Raw genomic sequence first — 18,383 nt, 5'->3', positions numbered from 1 at the left:
TTTATTTAGTTTGTTTGAACGGTTGTTTCATAATTAGACAGCTAAATAATTTAAAATCAGTATTACCAATATTTCACTATAAAAAATAAAATATGTTATTTGAACTGCCACCTATTCTTTACATGACAACCCAAATAACATCCTATTTTTAATTTATTTGAATTGTTGATTTATGTTACTCATATTTTACCATGTAAAATTTAAAATACGTAATTTGAACATAGACCAACAAGCAAACAACACTGAAACATTAAAAAATTGACAACATGTATTATGTCATCTTAATCATTCTACATAATAAAAATTAGAAAAATACAAAGTCACCATGTATGACCTTTTAGAGACATGTTAAATTACCAAGTGTCACATTTTAAAAATTAGTAAAATCTTATATATTAAAAGAAAAAATAAAACATCTAGCTAACGGTTTTCACCAAGATCGATGACCTATTAACATTATATCACTACACACCCAATCCTTCCCGTCTCTGGCTCAAGCTCTACACTTTTCATTCCTCTTACGTTCCTATTTAACTAAAATATAAATAATCTATAATTATAAGTTTCACGTCTGATTTCTAATCTAACTATTGCAATGTTTATAATCAAACCAACGATATAAGATCCATATGCCTATAGTTTACTATATAACAAATACAACATTTTAACACAATCAACCTATTACTTACGAGTATCTCAAATACAGCCTACGATACATGCCCGCGCGAATGCGCGGGCTACCTTCCTAGTTCCTTGTAATTTGCAAATATTGCACACGAGGACCAACGCGGAAAGGTAAAATTCATCCGAAATATCAACAATCGCAGACCAGCATCAAGTAATACAGTACCCAAAAAGGTTCCCATAGCACAGACGAAAATACAAAGCGAAGACATAGGAAGCGGGCGGTGGCGTACGAGGCGGTAATACGGTGATAATGTAAGACGGAAACACCAAGCACACAAAACCCTGCCCTAGAACCACCAAGCAAAAGCCACCTTACATGTCGTCAGCCTCCTGCTGCTCCTCGTCCTCGTACTCGCCCTCCTCATCGGCGGTGGCATCCTGGTACTGCTGGTACTCAGAGACAAGGTCGTTCATGTTGCTCTCTGCCTCGGTGAACTCCATCTCGTCCATGCCTTCGCCAGTGTACCAGTGCAAGAAAGCCTTCCTCCTGAACATAGCAGTGAACTGCTCGCTCACCCTCCGGAACATCTCCTGGATGGATGTTGAGTTGCCAATGAAGGTCGATGCCATGGAGAGGCCTCTCGGTGGAATGTCACAGACACTGGACTTCACATTGTTGGGGATCCACTCGACGAAGTAGGATGAGTTCTTGTTCTGGACATTGATCATCTGCTCATCAACCTCCTTGGTGCTCATCTTTCCACGGAACATGGCAGAGGCGGTGAGGTAACGGCCATGGCGAGGATCAGCAGCGCACATCATGTTCTTGGCATCCCACATCTGCTGTGTGAGCTCAGGAACAGTAAGGGCACGGTACTGCTGGGAGCCACGTGATGTCAGCGGGGCGAATCCGACCATGAAGAAGTGGAGACGGGGAAAGGGGATAAGGTTCACTGCCAGCTTACGGAGGTCAGAGTTCAGCTGACCAGGGAACCTTAGGCAGCATGTGACTCCACTCATGGTGGCAGAAATCAAATGGTTCAAATCCCCAACTGCATAAAATGGCAAACATGTGGAAAATGTTATATGGCGCAATGGTTAAAAATTATGTGGGTATATGTTGATAACAAAAATATAACATGTCCAAACAAACAACAATATGACAAAGCAAATCACTAACTGGAGTCAACGCCTTTATGTTTAGCATGAATCCTGCTCTAAAAGTGTAGTTTTCATAATTATATACAGTTATACACACCAAACAGCAAGACTATGAATAAGTGTATTGTTAATTCTAGATTATAGTGCAAAAATAATGACGGATTGTTTAGCATGTAGTAGAGAAGCTGCTAGAACAAGAATGTGTATATCTGCATAGCCAAGTATATGCAAATAATGATTACAAACACACAAATGTTGCACCAGTTTGTATTCAGTAAAACTGGAAAAGTTGAAGCAGCTTACAGCTAGGTGTGGTCAGCTTGAGAGTCCTGAAGCAAATGTCGTAGAGAGCCTCATTATCAAGAACCATACACTCATCAGCATTCTCAACCAACTGATGGACTGAGAGTGTAGCATTGTATGGCTCAACCACAGTATCAGATACTTTTGGTGAGGGGAAAACTGAGAATGTCAGCATCATGCGGTCAGGGTACTCCTCCCTGATCTTTGATATCAACAGTGTACCCATACCAGATCCAGTACCACCACCAAGAGAGTGGCATACTTGGAATCCTGATTATAGAGGTAGAGGGCTTTAGAAATGATTGCAACATAATATAATGAAGTATGGTTGCTCAGATGTAAAAAAATACAGTACATTCGTTGAGCAAAGTGCATTATAAGCACAAATTTCTTAAATAGGGTTAATCATATAATTGTTGCTGATCACTAGATTATCTAACATGGACATTTCACTGATAAAAGGCTTGTTGTGCAAAGTCTTTGGTTGACTAAATAATTTGAAGAACAGAATGCTGAATGTGCATACCCTATTGCATGGACTGTAAAATAGTGCTGAATATGTATTCATATGGCACACATGCTACCTTAGACAGAGGGACCTATCAGAATACACAACCATCTAAATATTGATATGATTTGCATCGGGGTACAAAATCAATGAATAACTGCATAGTAAAATGACAAGGAACCATGGATATAAATTCAATTGGGGCACTACACAATTTGCAAGGATAATCAATGTCCTTTGAACCAATAAAGAATGTCACAATAGCTCATCTGCAATATGTTTCATACTAACAAATAGATACACTACATTGGTACAACATTACTTATATGGTCTATGATGGCACTACCATGCATCATATTGCGAGATTCACAGCATGTTAAAGGATGAACCTCAAGTAAGCGTCTGCATCCTAATCAATTTAAAAAGAAATTATCTAGCAACTATCAGAAATTTAGTTACCAATTTACCTTGCAGGCAGTCACAGTTCTCAGCCTCCTTCCTCACAACATCTAAAACAGAATCAATTAGCTCGGCACCCTCAGTGTAGTGTCCCTTGGCCCAGTTGTTACCAGCACCAGATTGCCCGAAGACAAAGTTGTCAGGGCGGAAGATCTGGCCATAGGGTCCAGTGCGGACACTGTCCATAGTACCAGGCTCAAGGTCCATGAGAACAGCACGGGGCACAAAGCGACCGCAGGAGGCCTCATTGTAGTACACATTGACACGCTCCAACTGCAGATCTGAGTTGCCTGTGTACCGCCCGGTAGGGTCAATGCCATGCTCATCACACACCACCTCCCAGAATTTGGCACCGATCTGGTTGCCACATTGCCCGCCTTGGATGTGCAGGATCTCTCTCATCTTTGCCCTGCAAAGGGAAGTGGAACAGCACTGGTGAGTGAATCACAGATATTGAGCTTACAACAAGCAATGCTAATGGCAGCTCAAGTACTCAAAGCACAAAGGAGGTGGTCGCACAGTATAATTTACTTAGCCGACAGATCTAAACATCCCATAAAAGCAGGAAAAGTAATCATTCATGTTGTGCTACTACTAGATAAGAAATGTCACTGAATTTCTTCACAGATCAAGTTGAGCAGAGCCAGATCTGGAGTTTCGTATGCTAAAATGGCTAAAACCTAGTGTCTTCACAGTTCAATCACCGATGGTCCATCTAAATGCATCATCATACACACCAGACCACCTAAAAATGGATCGGTATTCTGGCATCGGATTTATAGGCTAAAAGCTAAATACACTCGAAATGCCTCATAGTGAAGCAGAACTGCAGGAATAGCTTATACATATCCCAGTTAAAATCCCCCAAAATCAAAAGTCCACAAGTATCTTATTTCAAAAAAAAAAAAAGGAAGTCCACAAGTATCTACATTATCCCAGCCCAGCCATCCACGAGATAGAGATGGCATAAAGCACTCGAAATTCTACAGATCCAGTGCGGCCTACCAACATTTTCACCAAACCAACCAAAACAAAACTACAAGGGGCTAAATTTCACGGGCTACGCAGTTCTACGGAACAATGAAATCGGCGAAAATCCCCGCGGATCCCAATACATTACCGGTTTCCTCGACCAAATATACCCTAAACATTCGAAAAACAAAATTTATGCCACCAAAATTCGCACCAAAACAACGGATCCGATCACAAACACATCTCGAAGACTCGAACCCAAACCTAACAGATCTACAATCCTCCGATACATCACGAGAGAGTCGAAGAGATTTTTCTTACGAGTTGTGATGATCCAACCACGCGATCCGATCGGCGGCGAGCGAGCGAGAGATCGAGGGGTGGGTGGAGAGGCCGGGGAGAGTGAGGCCGAACGGAGTGTGCATTAAATAGCCGTAGGCGGCGCAGCCAGCGGCCGGCATCCGACGGCCCACGTTTCCTCCCTCCAACCCATCCTGGGAACGGACGGCCCAGATCTCTCCCCCCTTGAGTAATTTTCAAAACTCCCCCCGTTGCGGCGAACTGCCCAAACTGCCCCCCGGATATTTCGCTTCGCTGGCCCCCGCCTGTCGGTGTGCAACTGGCTCCAGCGCTGGCCGACCAACCACACCCACAACCCACTGACAGGTGGGGCACAACGCGTCGTCGCCCCCACATGTCAGTGAGGTGGGGGACGTGCGGTGCGGGGCGAGGTGGGCCAGAGCTGCGTTGCTGGTCTGGCCCCACGTGGGTTTGGGTTCAGATGCGGTGCGGCGTCGGGGTCATCATGGGTGGGTCGGGCACAAGCATTATTGGTGGGGTGGGGACGTGGGGTGCCTGGTTTGGTGCGAGGGCCAGTCCAAGGCGTCCACCTCACGGCTCGAGCTGGGAAACAGAAAGTGGGCCCGGGGGGACAGGGACATGTGACCTCTCTCACCTCGCCCACCTCGCTCGGCTTTCTCGGGGACCGCACGTGTGGGGCACGTGCCCGCTGGCGTCACCCCTTCTATACTCTTCTTCTCTTCCTGCAACAACGGTACAAGCAGTGATGAGGAGGAAGGAGATCGGATCTAGTACTAGCTGCAGGAGTAGCAGCCTCACTTCTTGTTGCTTACAAGCTGTTTACTTACGCTCCACTTTGCCGCTGTAACTGCAGTGTACGAGCTGGTGTGTGTTTCTCTCCGTTTCGTTTCGGGCCTGTTCACTTCGATGCCATTTTCAACCTTACTAAATTTTATTAAAGTTGCTAAAAAAGTAGCTATATTTAATTTGCTGCCAAATTTTGGTAACTATATAAGAAATCTTGCTAAAATTTTAGCAAGTTGTCAAAATTTTGGTAATGTTAAAATTTGGTAAGGTTTTTCTTACGTCAAAGTGAATATGCCCTTCTTTTTTGGGAATGGACAGGATGTCGTTGTGGAGAATCTCTTTGCCAGCGGGGCGTAGGTTGAGATCAGATCGGTGGATCGATTGATAGGCAGATAAACGTTACTATTGGGAATGGCTACTTGTAGGAGGAGTAATATATTGTTGATTCTATTGCGCAACAAACCGTGGAGCACACAGCACAGGGTGGCGTTGATGATTGCAATTGGCCAAAACAAATCTACGAAAATGTCCTCGCAACTAAGCGAGCAATTTGCTTTGATTAAGGTTCTCTCAACAAGAGGAAGAGACGGTTCTGGTACTTTGTCCAATCATTTTGTGTCTTGTAGGTGATCATTCTTTCTTTCTTTTCCTTTTTTGTCTTCGTTGCTACTCATGTTAGAGTTTGGAAAAAGGCCGGCCCAAGATCTGTACTACAAGGCCCAATGTGACAAAGCCCGCCAATGACGTTTCCCGCCTGGCTGCAGGGGCCCACGCGTCATCCACCGCGGCGGCTTGCGCCGCACGTTCCACACGCATATCCGCACCCAACTCCACTCGCACGTGCCCGTCGTCCCCCTCCCCTCTCCACTCCACTCCAACTTGAGCTCTAGCTCTCGCACTCGCAAGCAAGGGAAAGCGAGGCGGAAGGAAGCTATCGCCTAGCAGCGGAGACCGGGAGATCGAGATGTCGGCGGGGCTCGTGACGGAGGAGGTGATGGTGGGGCGGCTGGTGCGGATCCGGCGGACGGTGATGCAGATGCTGCGGGACAGAGGGTACCTGGTGGTGGAGCACGAGCTCGCCATGGGCCGCCGCGACTTCCTCCGCAAGTACGGCGAGTCCTTCCACCGCGAGGACCTCCTCATCAACAAGTACAAGAAGAACGATCCCTCCGACCAGGTCAGCCATATGCATCCTCACCCCCACTTCGCCCGATCGATCCATCCATCCGCAAGCTAGCTACGCAAGATCGATCAAGCCCAGCAGCTAGCTCTCTCTGTTTTTCTTGTGGATCGATCGGGGAATTCGGGATCGGCCGGCATCCCTTCCCTCCTGCGTTGATCGACTTCTTAGATTCGGATTGGTAGCTGGCTCGATTAGTCGATTGTGTGTGTGTGTGTTTTTCTTTTTTTTTTTTTGCACGTGGTGGATCGGCTCGAGTTCGCATCTGCAGTCAATCGAGCGTTGACCATTGTGGCAGACGAATTACTTGTGTATCCGTACGCGGTTGCTGCTTGTAAGCTTCCCTGCTACTCTTTGTCAAGCTCGTCTCCCGGTAATAGCTAGTACATGCTTAGCAATCACTAGCCAGTGAAGAAGAAAAGTTTTGATTGTTCTTGGCAGCGTCTTGTGAAACTGCTTGAAGCGTGCCGCGTCAACGCAGCTAGCAATACCGATCGCTGCAATGCTGAATTGCTTGCTGTTTTCTAGTAGGATGAAAGAGTGACACTTCGTGTTGCCAAAGTTGAACTGTCACCTGTATATATAGCTCAGTGACAGAGTCTCTGTCTCTCTGAACTCAAACCATAGAAGACTGCAGAACTTCATGTGGCGATACTGCGGAGTGGTTGCTACTTCGCTATTCCTTTTCGACAGGTTATGACTTACCGCTTAAGTAGTTATTTTTTCTTTTCGGAATCAGATATACGTTTTCTTCCCTAACGATGACAAGGTGGGAATGAAACACATAAAGAAGTACGTCGAGATGATGAAAGCTGAGAACGTCTCCAGAGCGGTATTGGTTCTTCAACAGAACCTCACTCCATTTGCAAGGTCATTTCTTCAAGAATTAGAGCCAAAGATCCACTTGGAAATTTTCCAGGTTAGTCCTGAACAACAAGAAACTATTGCCTCTATTCAGTTCAACAATCCTATTCTTTTTTCCCCAATGAGCACTGGCATTTCACCTAAATGGCTACATGATATGCTGCCTATATTCTGTTTTTTTTTTTTTACTGATAACCGAGGCAAATGTTTAGGAAGCCGAATTGCTTATAAATATCAAGGAACATGTTCTCGTTCCTGAACATCAAGTGCTTAACAATGAGGAAAAGAAGACATTATTGGAGCGGTACACTCTAAAGGAAACTCAGGTATTGCCACTTGTGGACTTGCAACTTTATAATATGCTTTTGGTATCAGAGGAACCAACCATTTACGTGCTTTCCTAACATAGCAATTTCGGGGACAAAAAAAAGGAGTTTTTTGTAACCACTAAAGTTTTTATACATTTATTTGTAAAGAAAATGATAGATTTGACCTCAACCATTTCATGTAGACAATTGCTGACTTCTTTGTTAATTTTCGGCTCCATTAACTGCAATATGTTGCCCTATGGCCATTGCATTTCTAGTGGATGTTACTGCATTTTTTAGATAACGGAAGTGATGGATATTATTACCTGATCAGGTAGGCATATTTTTTCATTTCATTTTTTGGGACAAAACTGAATGTCTTTTGTACTTGTAAGATAATAAAGATTACAATTTAGATTAGCGCAATGCTTTTACTCTGTTTTATAGGAATTCGAATCAATAGCAATGTGTAGGGATAAATACATATAGGAAAAATCACATAACACTAAATAGGCATAAATACATATGAAGTCAGAAAAGGATCTTTCCATAACACATTTCTGTCCTCTTTCTTCATTTTTTCTCTAAAGAAAGCTGATCCATGCCCATTGGAAAGGTGCAAGAACAATAGTCCATTAACTTTGCCTAGTAACCGGTACATCCATTGGTCCATAGTATTTTCTTGGTTCTTTTAACTTGTATGCATGGTGCGCTCTGCATTTGTCAGTATGTTGCTAGCAATACGCAGTATTAATAGTATGTAACTAATTTCTTTTCTGAATGTGATGGGACAAATAGCTTCCAAGAATACAAATTACGGACCCTATTGCAAGGTACTATGGCCTCAGACGAGGACAGGTTGTGAAGATCATCAGGCCCAGCGAGACAGCCGGCAGATATGTTACATATCGTTATGTTGTATAATAGCAGAAAAATGAGATGGAGAGCACCATAAATCTGGTGATTTTTGCAGGTATACATACATGACCATATGCTTGGAGAAATCATATTTCTAAGGAGAAGCCATGTTAATGATCCCATGGCTGTTATGTAAGTGAATTCTCGTGAGTTAAGCATATGGACCATACATAATTCCTCATGTTGTACACTTTGTTTCAAGAAATGTATAAACAGTACAGAATAAAAACACCAGTTTTCAGAGGCTCAGAGCAATAAATGTTTCTGATTATGGGGTATTATCTGCGAGAATTATGCATAAAGAGCCTGTTAATGAGTAACATCAAGATTTCTTTCTCTTCCGAAGATCGCAAGGCATGCTCCTAGTGGTTGTAAATGATGTTTAAGGTTGCTGAGACACCATAGTCTAGAACAAAATTGTTTAACTGCTGCCATTGATGATTACTTTAGCTCTGGCCTTTTCATTATTTGGGATAAAATGAAACCGGCTCATTAGTTGAAAAGAACTTGCAGGAATAAGTGGGTTTAAGTGCTGGTTCCATTACAAGCGTCTTCACTTGTTTGTGGGTCACGCTTAGTATTAACATTTGAATTATTTGACTGAAAATGGATTTTATTAGCTTCATAGGCTGATAGGCATCGCGCGATGTCAATAACTATACCTTTTGCCGTTCGTAGAATGGAAGCGTTGCTTGTCTACATCTAATCTTCCTAATGAATGCGTGGTTTGTGGTTCAAGCAGACAACTCAATACGCTAGGACAGGGATAACCTCCTAGTATATCTCATCAATATCATCTTCATCATTCATATATGGTGCTTCATTTCATTTTCATGTCACAGTGTCGGAAATCTGAATTACCTATCTCATATTCAACTTGCCATAGCACCAAATATGTCTACCTATGGCAAGTACTGCATGGAGGCTGGACTTGTCCCTTAGCTTGATGCAGCCAATTCTGGAGCTGGACAGACAACTGAATTCCAGTAGAGACCACAGAGGGACCATTTATGCCTAACAGACAGTAGTAGCAGCTAAGAACAACTTTCAGAGTACACAAAGGCAACAACTTTCAGAGTACTAGTACTAAACACTACGCGTTTATCTGAAGATTGAGTATTACACAATAAGCTTGTACTGGCAATTGCAGCATTCTTAATGATCACTCGGTGGATCCAATAGTAGGCATCATTGGCCACCAACCCAAGCTAACATAATCAATGGAAAAGTGAAAAAGGAGAGGAAAAAAGAGCATAATTAAAGATGTCGAATAGATTTATTCCCATAGTGTCCTGCTTATTCTATACCGTCTTCTCAAGTGGAGACGATGGAGACTGAATTTTTGCATAAAATTAACAAGTCAGAATGCACACAGAAAAAAAAAAGCCGGAAAAAATGATTCTCCAAGGCATAAAATCAACAGAGAATTGACCACTCATGCTCTCCCGTCTTCGTCCTAATCCTCTCTTCAGCATCTGGATCAATAATTCGTTCGTTCCTGACCGAATCAATTAGTGTCCTCTACAACTGCAACCCAATCAACACCTTTTCTATTTCCCCCTTTCTGATGAGCACTTAACCCTGGCCAAAACTTGTGACGCTGACAAGCCAACACGCACACATGCTGGCCCGTTGTCCGTTAGTTAGAGAGAGAGAGAGAGAGAGACGAATCAGACGATGGTCATCAGCTATCCATCAGGCACACTTGGATACGCAGATTGATTGGCTCAAATTATGCTGTCTCTCGCATCCGTGTCCGTGACCGAATCAAACCATCCAGCAAGATGTTGACGAGGCCCAGAAAATCGGATCGGATAGGAGGCGTAGCAGTGCTAAAACAGAAAGGGGGCTAAACACACAAGTGAAAGACTGATCTGATCATCCGAGTCGGATACTGTGCCTCGTTCTCCCTAATCGGTCACTGTCCAGGCGGTTGAATGGATCGCCCTAGCCGGATCAACTGGCCAGTTTGGTGAGCCATTTATTACCGGTCTTTAAAGGTTCGTTTCTGAATAGCGATTTGGATCGTCCTTTTAGAGCAAGTTTAATAGGACAGCCAACTACTAGCTTCAATTCAACTATAGCCAATCTAATAGCTTATTCATATAATGTATACTACACTATTAATATCTGGTTCCATTTGTCATACACACACTGTGTCTTGGAGTCCATGTTACAGCTGGCTACAAATCTGTAGCCCGCTGCTCCTCTCTCTTTTTATTTATCTCCTTAAAATATGTTTGCAGCTGGCTTATAGCCTCCTATTATACCTGCTCTTAGAGAAGGTTAATAGTATAGCCAACTACTAGCTCCATTTTATTTATAGCCAATATAATAGTCAATTCATACAATAATTGCTTACTATAATATTAAGTATATGGTCCTACCTGTCATACACGCTTTGCGTCTTGAAGTCCGTGCTGCAGCTGGCTACAGATCTGTAACCCGTTGCTCTTCTCTCTTATCTTTTATCTCATTAAAATATTTTTGTAGCTGGCTATAGTTTGCTATTGTACCTGCTCTTAGGGTGTGTTTAGGTCACGCTAAAATTGGAAGTTTTGTTGAAATTGGAACGATGTGATGAAAAAGTTAAAATTTTATGTGTGTAGAAAAGTTTTGATGTGATGAAAAAGTTGGAAGTTTGGAAAAAACTAAACAAGGTCTTACCGTAAAAGCCAGGACCATTTTCATGCTATAATTGTTACTGTTAATTGAGGTGGGAAATACCAGGTGACAAAAAAGATAAAAGGACCGTTTCATACTGTTAGTAGTGGACAATTAGCTAGTAGTACTACCACAGCTAAAGCACGCTGCTTTTCTTTTTTTTTTCATTATTCTAACTTATCTCTTTTTCACGTACACCCTTTTTTAATCTGCTAAATGATACATATTTTTTAAAAAATTCTATATAAAAATTGTTTTAAAAAAATTATATTAATCTATTTTTTAAAAAAATTAGCTAATACCAAGTTAGTTACGTGCGGGAGAGGAGGGCTTCCTCCGGAACACAGCCTAACACACAGAAAAAAGGAAAGAAAAACTAAAGGACGGGTTCATACTTCATACTGTATCACTGTGCTATTAGCAGCGACTATCAAAAATGGAAAATAAAAATACACTAAACGCGTCCAAAACGTGTCGATGTCTCGATGCATTAGCCACAAGCGAACTCGCCGCCGTCGCCGCCCTGCACCGGCCAGACGCGAAGTCTCCAGCAAAATAAAAAAAAACAAAATAAAAAGAAAAAGAGAGGAAAAAAAAAGTCTCCAGCTACTTGCTTTGCTTTACTCTCTCATCAACTTTTTTTTTTCTTCTTCTTCTTCTTCATTCCAAAACCACCTCGCGTGGCCTCCTCCGTCCCCTCGCCGGCAGTAGCCTCCTCCTCCGTTCATCCACCACAGGCGACCGCCCGGCCGCCAGCCTGCCGCCTTGAAGCCTAGGAGGTTCTCTCGTGCGCGCCCCCCCTCCGCTCCGCCGGTTCGTTCTGGTGGAGTGGACTTGGCGTGGCGGTGGAGTGGGGGGATCCATCGGGGGCTTGCAGTGATTCCCTTCTTCCTTCGGCTTTCCTAGCGCCTCCGCCGGCCTAGCCGATCGCCTCGAGAGCCGCCGCACACCTCCGCTTCGCGCCGCCGGCCCCCGCAAGGAGCCCCCGCACCGCCGACCTCGGGAACCCGCCGCCTCGCGCACCTGGGTGGTAAGGAATCCCTAGGCTGTTTGAATTTTTGTTCTTTTCTTTTACCTGGTGGGTGGTGTGTTTCTTCGTTTCTGCGAGCAGTCCAGTTCGTTGTGGGTGGATCTGCACCCTGCTAATTAATCCAACTCATCCTTTTTTTTGTGTGTATGTGAATTTATTACACCCAACTGAACCACCACCATGTCCCTCGTTTATAGACTACCTCTGATACATGAGTGTGGTTTAGTTGTGGTTAGTTTGAATCGATGCTCTATACTACTGTTTTAGCAATTTGGCTTTGCTACTGTTTCACAAAATTTCATGGCTAAAGTTGTTGGGATGGGCTTGTGAAATCCGAGACGTACCAAATAAAAATCTGCGTGAATTTAAATGATTTTTGGATTTGAAAAGGTAGACCTTTGACGCATCTTGTTTTTTTATGGCCATGACTTGTATGAACTATAAGTTTGATTGCAGAGAAAATTTATTATCAACTCACATATGCAAACACCATTGTAGTTTTGTCGAACACTAAAAATAGATGTTCTTGGTCAAGTTAGGATCGGAGTACTTCAAATGACAAGGGTCATCCATGACTCTGGAGAAGGCATGCAGAAGGAGGCACTTGCTATGGTATCCTCTGATGTTAACTTCCCCAAGGGCCATTTTCCAGACTACAAGATTGGGCCAAACAACCAAATCATTGATCCAGAAGAGATACATGAGGCTGTACCTTTGAAGGAGATCGTTGCGAAGGAAACAGCACAGCTGCTAGAGCAGCGAAGGCGGCTTTCAGTGCGTGACCTGAAGGAGAAGTTTGAGAAGGGTCTATCAGGTGCCTCAAAACTGTCTGAAGAGGTATTTTACTCAGTTCTGTACTTCACTTTGCCTTTATTAATTCTTACCAATAATATGTAGTAGCAGTTTAATCCAACGTCCAAAATTCCTGCGATTGTCTTCAACAAGTTTTACTGTATACATCAAGTGCCAATTAATATATCCTCATAATGTTTTATACAGATTTACAACTAGATAGAGAAAACTATTGATTTTTATTGAGTCACAATAATGGACAGAATCAGTCTATGTTCAGCATTATCTGTTAGCTTTCTGAAATTCCTGCCACCTTTGCTCAGTTGCTTCCACCAGACCATTTCTTTTTTCAAAGCAGGCAGGTGCATTGCCAATCAGTTAAAGAGAAATAAACTACTAAGGCTTATCAATCCATTTCCCAAAACAGTAAATTGCTTAGAAGGTGTTGAATGACAGGGGAAGATATAAGAGGTGTTTCCATGGCGTGTGGCCCATAATTAACGTCTTTCCTTGCCTACTAGAAACTTTTTATTCTAACTAGGCACATTCTACTTCATGTAACTCCTTTTGCAATGAAATTTCATGTTGGGACTACTTGTTTCACATTTCAGGCTAAGCGCCGAGAAGCAGCTTCGTTGGACAGGCAGGTTCTTCTGAAGAAGCTTAGAGATGTTTTAGACACTCTGAAAGGCCGTGTGGCTGGTAGAAATAGAGACGATGCTGATGAAGCTATTTCACTGGTTAAACTCTCTAACTTGACTTCTGGGAGAACTTTCTTAAACCGTTGCGCTTGTTGTTAATTATTAGACCTAAAAGAGCCAAATTGATTTTTTTTCCTGAATGCCCTTGAAAAAACATATGAAAAAGTTTAGTAAAGCTTGGAAACATTTATTTGCAGTACCTGAAAATCTTGCCAAGTGCCAACATTACTAGTTCACTGCAGTTATCTGTGTTTACACTGTAAACATTACATTGAACTCCTGCAAATGACCTAAATTTGGAAGTAGCTTAATGTAATGTTCCAAAGGGAAGTGATCTTTTGAATATTGGTTTTTATATTTCTTATTATAGTGTATAATCCCATGGAAGTTACTCATTCTCTTCCTGTCTTCCAGTTGTGCGGAGCTTTAACAGTTTTGTCCTTTGTCAACACTACTTTAGTTTGGAAAACATGATGTGATTATGACGAATTGTGCACTATCAGGTGGAAGCATTAGCAGTCCAGCTGACCCAAAGAGAAGGGGAGTTAATATATGAAAAGGCTGAAGTAAAGAAGTTAGCTAGCTTCCTCAAGCAGGTATTCTTAATGATCTAATTAGCTATCTGTGACCTAGTTAGATTGTGTAATGTACCAAACCTGGAAGCCTGAAAGCCAATATGACATGTCCGGCCTCATAAAGATAAATACTATTCTTTTCCTTATAATATCGCCACATTAAATGGTCAAGGGTGGATATGATATTTGTCTTAACTGTTAATGTGTGTATCAAGTTAAAAGTATGGTTCCATTGTTTGGTTAGTAATAATGCTACTGTTTTCTTCTGTGTCTTAGGCTACTGAAGATGCCCGGAAGGTGGCAGAGGAGGAAAGAGCTCTTGCATTAGCGGAAATTGAGAAGGCCAGAACTGCAATTGCTATAGTCGAGAAAGGATTGCAGGAGCATGATGCAGCATCAAGTAGCAGGGAAAAGGAGGTGCTTTCTCAATATTAACGAACATGGATATTTCTGTATCCTTTTTGTGAACTTGTTTTGTAGTAAATTTCATGTACCGTGCTCCTGAGTGATTCACATTCTGACAAGTGACTATTGTATGATTGTTACCCTTGTGCTTTGAGTTGCTGCCACATTTATTGTGTACCTTTTTTTCCTGGCCAGGAGATAGAGGGACTCAGGAAAGAGGTCCGTGAGGCCAGAAGAATAAAAATGCTACACCAGCCAAGCAAGGTTTGTTTCACTATCAATTCTCATGTTTAATTTATGGAATAGCAGTTTCTTTTTTGTGTATTTCTCTAGATCTTTAATGTTAATTAACCCTTTTCTTCTCTTTCCTCCAGTGAGTTCAAATAGAGACCGTCTTCCTCAATGTCTTAAGTTCTATAAAAATTTCATGCCCTTTCTTATGCTATGTTATTTGATTTTTTTTAACACTTTTTTTTAAAAAAATAAATCTGCAGTGTCTATTCTTTCATAAAGCTAGTAATGAATAGAGCAGCTCATGGTGATTTGCTTATATTCACATACCCTGATTAATAATGGCCATGAAAAAAACATCACAGGTAATGGACATGGAATTTGAGCTTAAGGCACTGCGAACTCTCATTGCAGAGAAAAATCAGCTTTGCAATCAGCTAATGAAAGAGGTAATTCTTTTGACATGGTTTGTATTATTTGTGTTTTCTTGTTTTTAGTGTTGTTGAGTTATAGCCATCCTTTTTCTTTTCATGTCCAGCTTGCAATGATCAAGAGGCTAGAAGAAGATAGCTCTGACCTCTATGATCTTGAAGGTTCTGATATCCTTGGATCACAGTTTTGTATTATCCCTCGATTTGATGATGCTCCAGACATCAGCAGCTGTCCAACTCAATGGTACCGTGTAATTTCTGGAGGCAATAGAAATCTTATATTGGGTATGTTATCAGATCAACATTACATGGAGCTAGTGGGTTCTCCTAAATTCATTTTAATATCATTCATTTGCAAAGCAATCATTGCAGTAATATCTTTTTGCTTATTATGCAGTCATGTAAAAACTGTACATCATTGTTTTCTTCTCACTTATTACCATATACTAAAGATGTTGAGATCGCTTTCTGCAGGAGCAACAAAACCTACATATGCTCCAGAACCATTTGATGTTGGCCGACTGTTACAGGCAGAGATAGTTTTGAGTGCAGAGAAAGTTACGATACAAACAATGGGACCTATAAATCCTGGTTAGGCCTTCCCACTGCTCTCTTAAAATTTCTAATGGTGATCCTATTTATTTTATCAGGTAGATTGATATGCACAGTTGCGTTTCTTTCAGAAGTATTTAAACTGTCCATTTCTCTTGCAATATTTTCTGTAGCTTATTTCACATTTCTTTTTTGTCTACATGTTCTTGATATTTGTTTCGAACTTTGGAAGTTAAAAGTAGAACTAAGCTTAATGCCATAGTATGGAGTATCTATTTTCATATATTGTGGCATAATACTTTAATTGCTTAACTGTGTAAGTAATGCATGGTTTATCCTATCATATCATATGGATTAGCCCCATGATGCATTCTGCCATATGGCACATGCTTTCTCAGGGCAAAAGCCCCCGTTTTTTTTTTCTACAATAGAAGTGCAGCAGGACATTCGATTTTCCCTCCTTTTTCAAATACACATCTTTAGAGCACTCAAATTGTGTTCCCAAATACCTCATTCTACAGTTTTGAGATGACCTTTTATCATCTTTTTTCGTGGTATATCCATCCATCCCTTTACCTATTTCCAGTGTTGTTTATAATTATGGACTAGAGCACACACACCATCCGAAAAACAATGAGATATCAGATATATTAAGGAATTGAGGGAATACAAGCTCGTGGTTTCACCAAAGTTGCACTTAAATAGCTGACTTTGACATACTTTTTGAACAGCTGCCGGACTGGAACGTTATGTGGAGTCTCTAATGAAAAGAGCAGATGTGGAGTTTAATGTATGGATTCTTCTCCTGTGTCTTATACTAATTTAAGAAGCCACCTCTCTAATTTTGCTAAATCCACAATCACCATTTTTATTTGGATGTGGGGGATCTTGGCACAATGTCCAAACTCCAATCAGCCCCCCCTCCCCCCCACCCACCCAAAGTACTTAAGACTGAAGTGAAACTGCAGCCTGAGTTTGATTGTAGTTGACATGAATATTGTCAAGCTTTGAATTTGTTATTTGTGGAAAAATCAGTGTGGTTTGCTTCCGTGTTTCCTTGTAGGTGGTTGTCACCCAAATGAATGGGAATGATTACTCATCGAACTCTGTCCATGCATTTCATATCGGAAAAATGAGAATAAAGCTTCGAAAAGGATGGTCTACAAAAGCAAGAGAGTCATACTCGACCACAATGAAGGTACGCGTGTAGTTTAAATTCTGTTCATTTCTCAACTATGTTGTGTTCTTTGAACTGCTGTTTGATGTTATACAGTCCTCCTTAAAATATGTCTACACTTTTTCTTGTTTATTCTATAAGAATATTGAGAATATTGGTTTCCCCTCTAGAGCTTCCAATCGTATTTTTAGAACAAGCAAGGGTTCCAATATTCCATATCTCATGGTCCTGATTGGGCTAAGGACCCTAAGGCCTTATTGAGGTGTCCCTGGACCAGGTCATTTAATGGTGCCATAGTTGTTACCACAAGGGCGTCAAAATATAGACTAAGCCATTGAGGCGTATGCACTTCAGTTGAGTTTTCTACACATTTGGATATACCAGCTATCACTAAAGAAATTAGGAATATGAAACTTTCAGGAACAACAAAAATAGAAAAGAAGTTTGCAGAATTTATCCAATCTTGTTCTCAGGGCTCTGTTTTTTTATGGTGCATGCTATGAATCACATCTTTTTTCATGAAAAGATGTGCATAGCCGCATAGGATTTTGTTAGACTTGCTGAAGCTGATAGAGAACAAAAACATTCCAGTCCAAGCATTTCTGCAAGTCTGCATTCTAAGAGTATTTTTTTGTAACTTATGTTTTCCATGGTCAATCTTCAGTTGTGTGGGAGCCGTGGTGGGGGTAATGCTGCAGCTACGGCAGTTTTCTGGCAGGCAAGGAAAGGCCTGTCCTACACCTTAGCTTTTGAAACGGACAGGGATAGGAACGCAGCAATCATGCTTGCTCGTAAATTTGCCTCAAATTGCAATGTAAGTGCTTTTGCCTTAAAATTGCATTTTGTTTCTAATGATAATGTGGTCAAGAATCCGTTTCATTCACTTGATGTTAGGAAGCAAGTTATTTTATACCCTTTTGTTTGCTCAATGCAGATTACGCTCACTGGTCCAGGTGATGAAGTTCATGCTGGTAGCTGAATTTACAGTGTTCACGGTGTGACAGCAGGAGTATACATGTAGGCTGTGAATTGTGTACTGTGTCAGTTTGTGTTTTCGAGAGTAGAGGTTGTACACTAGGCTTTCCTCTTTCAGCATACATTCTCAAGGCAATTCTTTTTATTTGCCTGCCAGCAGCTGTTTGTGGTGTTCGTCAAACATGCTGTGCAAAATGATGATTATTCTTGAGCATTATATCTATTAACGTTCGAAAAGTGATAGTTTGCTTAGAAGGAGCTTCCCTTGAATAATCAAGAAATGTACATATAATCACTTCCATCTATGGTGCGTAACTGGTCGCACGAAGTCAGTGGTGATTGTGTTGTATTCAAAGGATCAACTATTGTGTTATCTGGCAAGTGATTTTAATAGGGCGTTTTGCCACAGTAATTCTTCTAATGGAGTCATTTGTTTGCCTCAT

At 41.6% G+C, this 18,383-nt stretch overlaps 3 protein-coding genes across 6 annotated transcripts; 2 read left to right on the top strand and 1 right to left on the bottom strand.

Moving 5' to 3' along the window:
• Positions 1–790: 790 nt before the first annotated feature.
• On the bottom strand, positions 791–4,504 carry LOC127773763 (tubulin beta-4 chain). Its single transcript, XM_052299940.1, has 4 exons — positions 4,352–4,504; positions 3,067–3,467; positions 2,092–2,361; positions 791–1,679 (listed from the first exon to the last, which is right to left on the bottom strand). The coding sequence occupies exons 1-4, from the start codon at positions 4,489–4,491 to the stop codon at positions 1,000–1,002; spliced, it is 1,491 nt and encodes a 496-aa protein (XP_052155900.1). The 5' UTR covers positions 4,492–4,504; the 3' UTR covers positions 791–999.
• A 1,489-nt stretch (positions 4,505–5,993) lies between these two features.
• LOC127760852 (DNA-directed RNA polymerases II and IV subunit 5A-like) lies at positions 5,994–8,858 on the top strand. Its single transcript, XM_052285174.1, has 4 exons — positions 5,994–6,314; positions 7,057–7,236; positions 7,394–7,507; positions 8,288–8,858. The coding sequence occupies exons 1-4, from the start codon at positions 6,102–6,104 to the stop codon at positions 8,411–8,413; spliced, it is 633 nt and encodes a 210-aa protein (XP_052141134.1). The 5' UTR covers positions 5,994–6,101; the 3' UTR covers positions 8,414–8,858.
• Positions 8,859–11,692: 2,834 nt separating this feature from the next.
• LOC127762210 (stomatal closure-related actin-binding protein 1-like) lies at positions 11,693–18,369 on the top strand. 4 transcript variants are annotated; one of them, XM_052286642.1, is made up of 13 exons: positions 11,693–12,098; positions 12,641–12,938; positions 13,505–13,633; positions 14,098–14,190; positions 14,446–14,586; positions 14,770–14,838; positions 15,171–15,254; positions 15,344–15,521; positions 15,711–15,827; positions 16,520–16,578; positions 16,852–16,986; positions 17,630–17,779; positions 17,900–18,369. In XM_052286642.1, the coding sequence occupies exons 2-13, from the start codon at positions 12,657–12,659 to the stop codon at positions 17,942–17,944; spliced, it is 1,482 nt and encodes a 493-aa protein (XP_052142602.1). In that variant the 5' UTR covers positions 11,693–12,098; positions 12,641–12,656; the 3' UTR covers positions 17,945–18,369. The 4 variants fall into 4 exon arrangements, with proteins under 4 accessions (XP_052142602.1, XP_052142612.1, XP_052142594.1 ...); XM_052286652.1 differs by having other exon boundaries at positions 12,637–12,938; XM_052286634.1 differs by having other exon boundaries at positions 11,693–12,101.
• The last annotated feature ends 14 nt before the right edge of the window (positions 18,370–18,383 follow it).

Source organism: Oryza glaberrima, chromosome 1 (genome assembly GCF_000147395.1).
Source record: "Oryza glaberrima chromosome 1, OglaRS2, whole genome shotgun sequence".
NCBI classification, from domain to species: Eukaryota; Viridiplantae; Streptophyta; class Magnoliopsida; order Poales; family Poaceae; genus Oryza; species Oryza glaberrima.
The sequence above is the reverse complement of the archived record's forward strand: the minus strand, read 5'-3'. Positions and strand labels throughout refer to the sequence as shown.

Coding starts and splice junctions, on each gene's coding strand:
- LOC127773763 (XM_052299940.1), bottom strand. CDS start 4,491: ATGCCGGCCGCTGGCTGCGCCGCCTACGGCTATTTAATGCACACTCCG. Junction 2,362..3,066: donor GAACTGTGACTGCCTGCAAG/GTAAATTGGTAA, acceptor CTCTATAATCAG/GATTCCAAGTATGCCACTCT. Junction 1,680..2,091: donor CAAGCTGACCACACCTAGCT/GTAAGCTGCTTC, acceptor CATTTTATGCAG/TTGGGGATTTGAACCATTTG.
- LOC127760852 (XM_052285174.1), top strand. CDS start 6,102: ATGTCGGCGGGGCTCGTGACGGAGGAGGTGATGGTGGGGCGGCTGGTG. Junction 6,315..7,056: donor AGAACGATCCCTCCGACCAG/GTCAGCCATATG, acceptor TTTCGGAATCAG/ATATACGTTTTCTTCCCTAA. Junction 7,508..8,287: donor ACACTCTAAAGGAAACTCAG/GTATTGCCACTT, acceptor TGGGACAAATAG/CTTCCAAGAATACAAATTAC.
- LOC127762210 (XM_052286642.1), top strand. CDS start 12,657: ATGACAAGGGTCATCCATGACTCTGGAGAAGGCATGCAGAAGGAGGCA. Junction 13,634..14,097: donor CTGATGAAGCTATTTCACTG/GTTAAACTCTCT, acceptor GTGCACTATCAG/GTGGAAGCATTAGCAGTCCA. Junction 16,579..16,851: donor GAGCAGATGTGGAGTTTAAT/GTATGGATTCTT, acceptor GTTTCCTTGTAG/GTGGTTGTCACCCAAATGAA.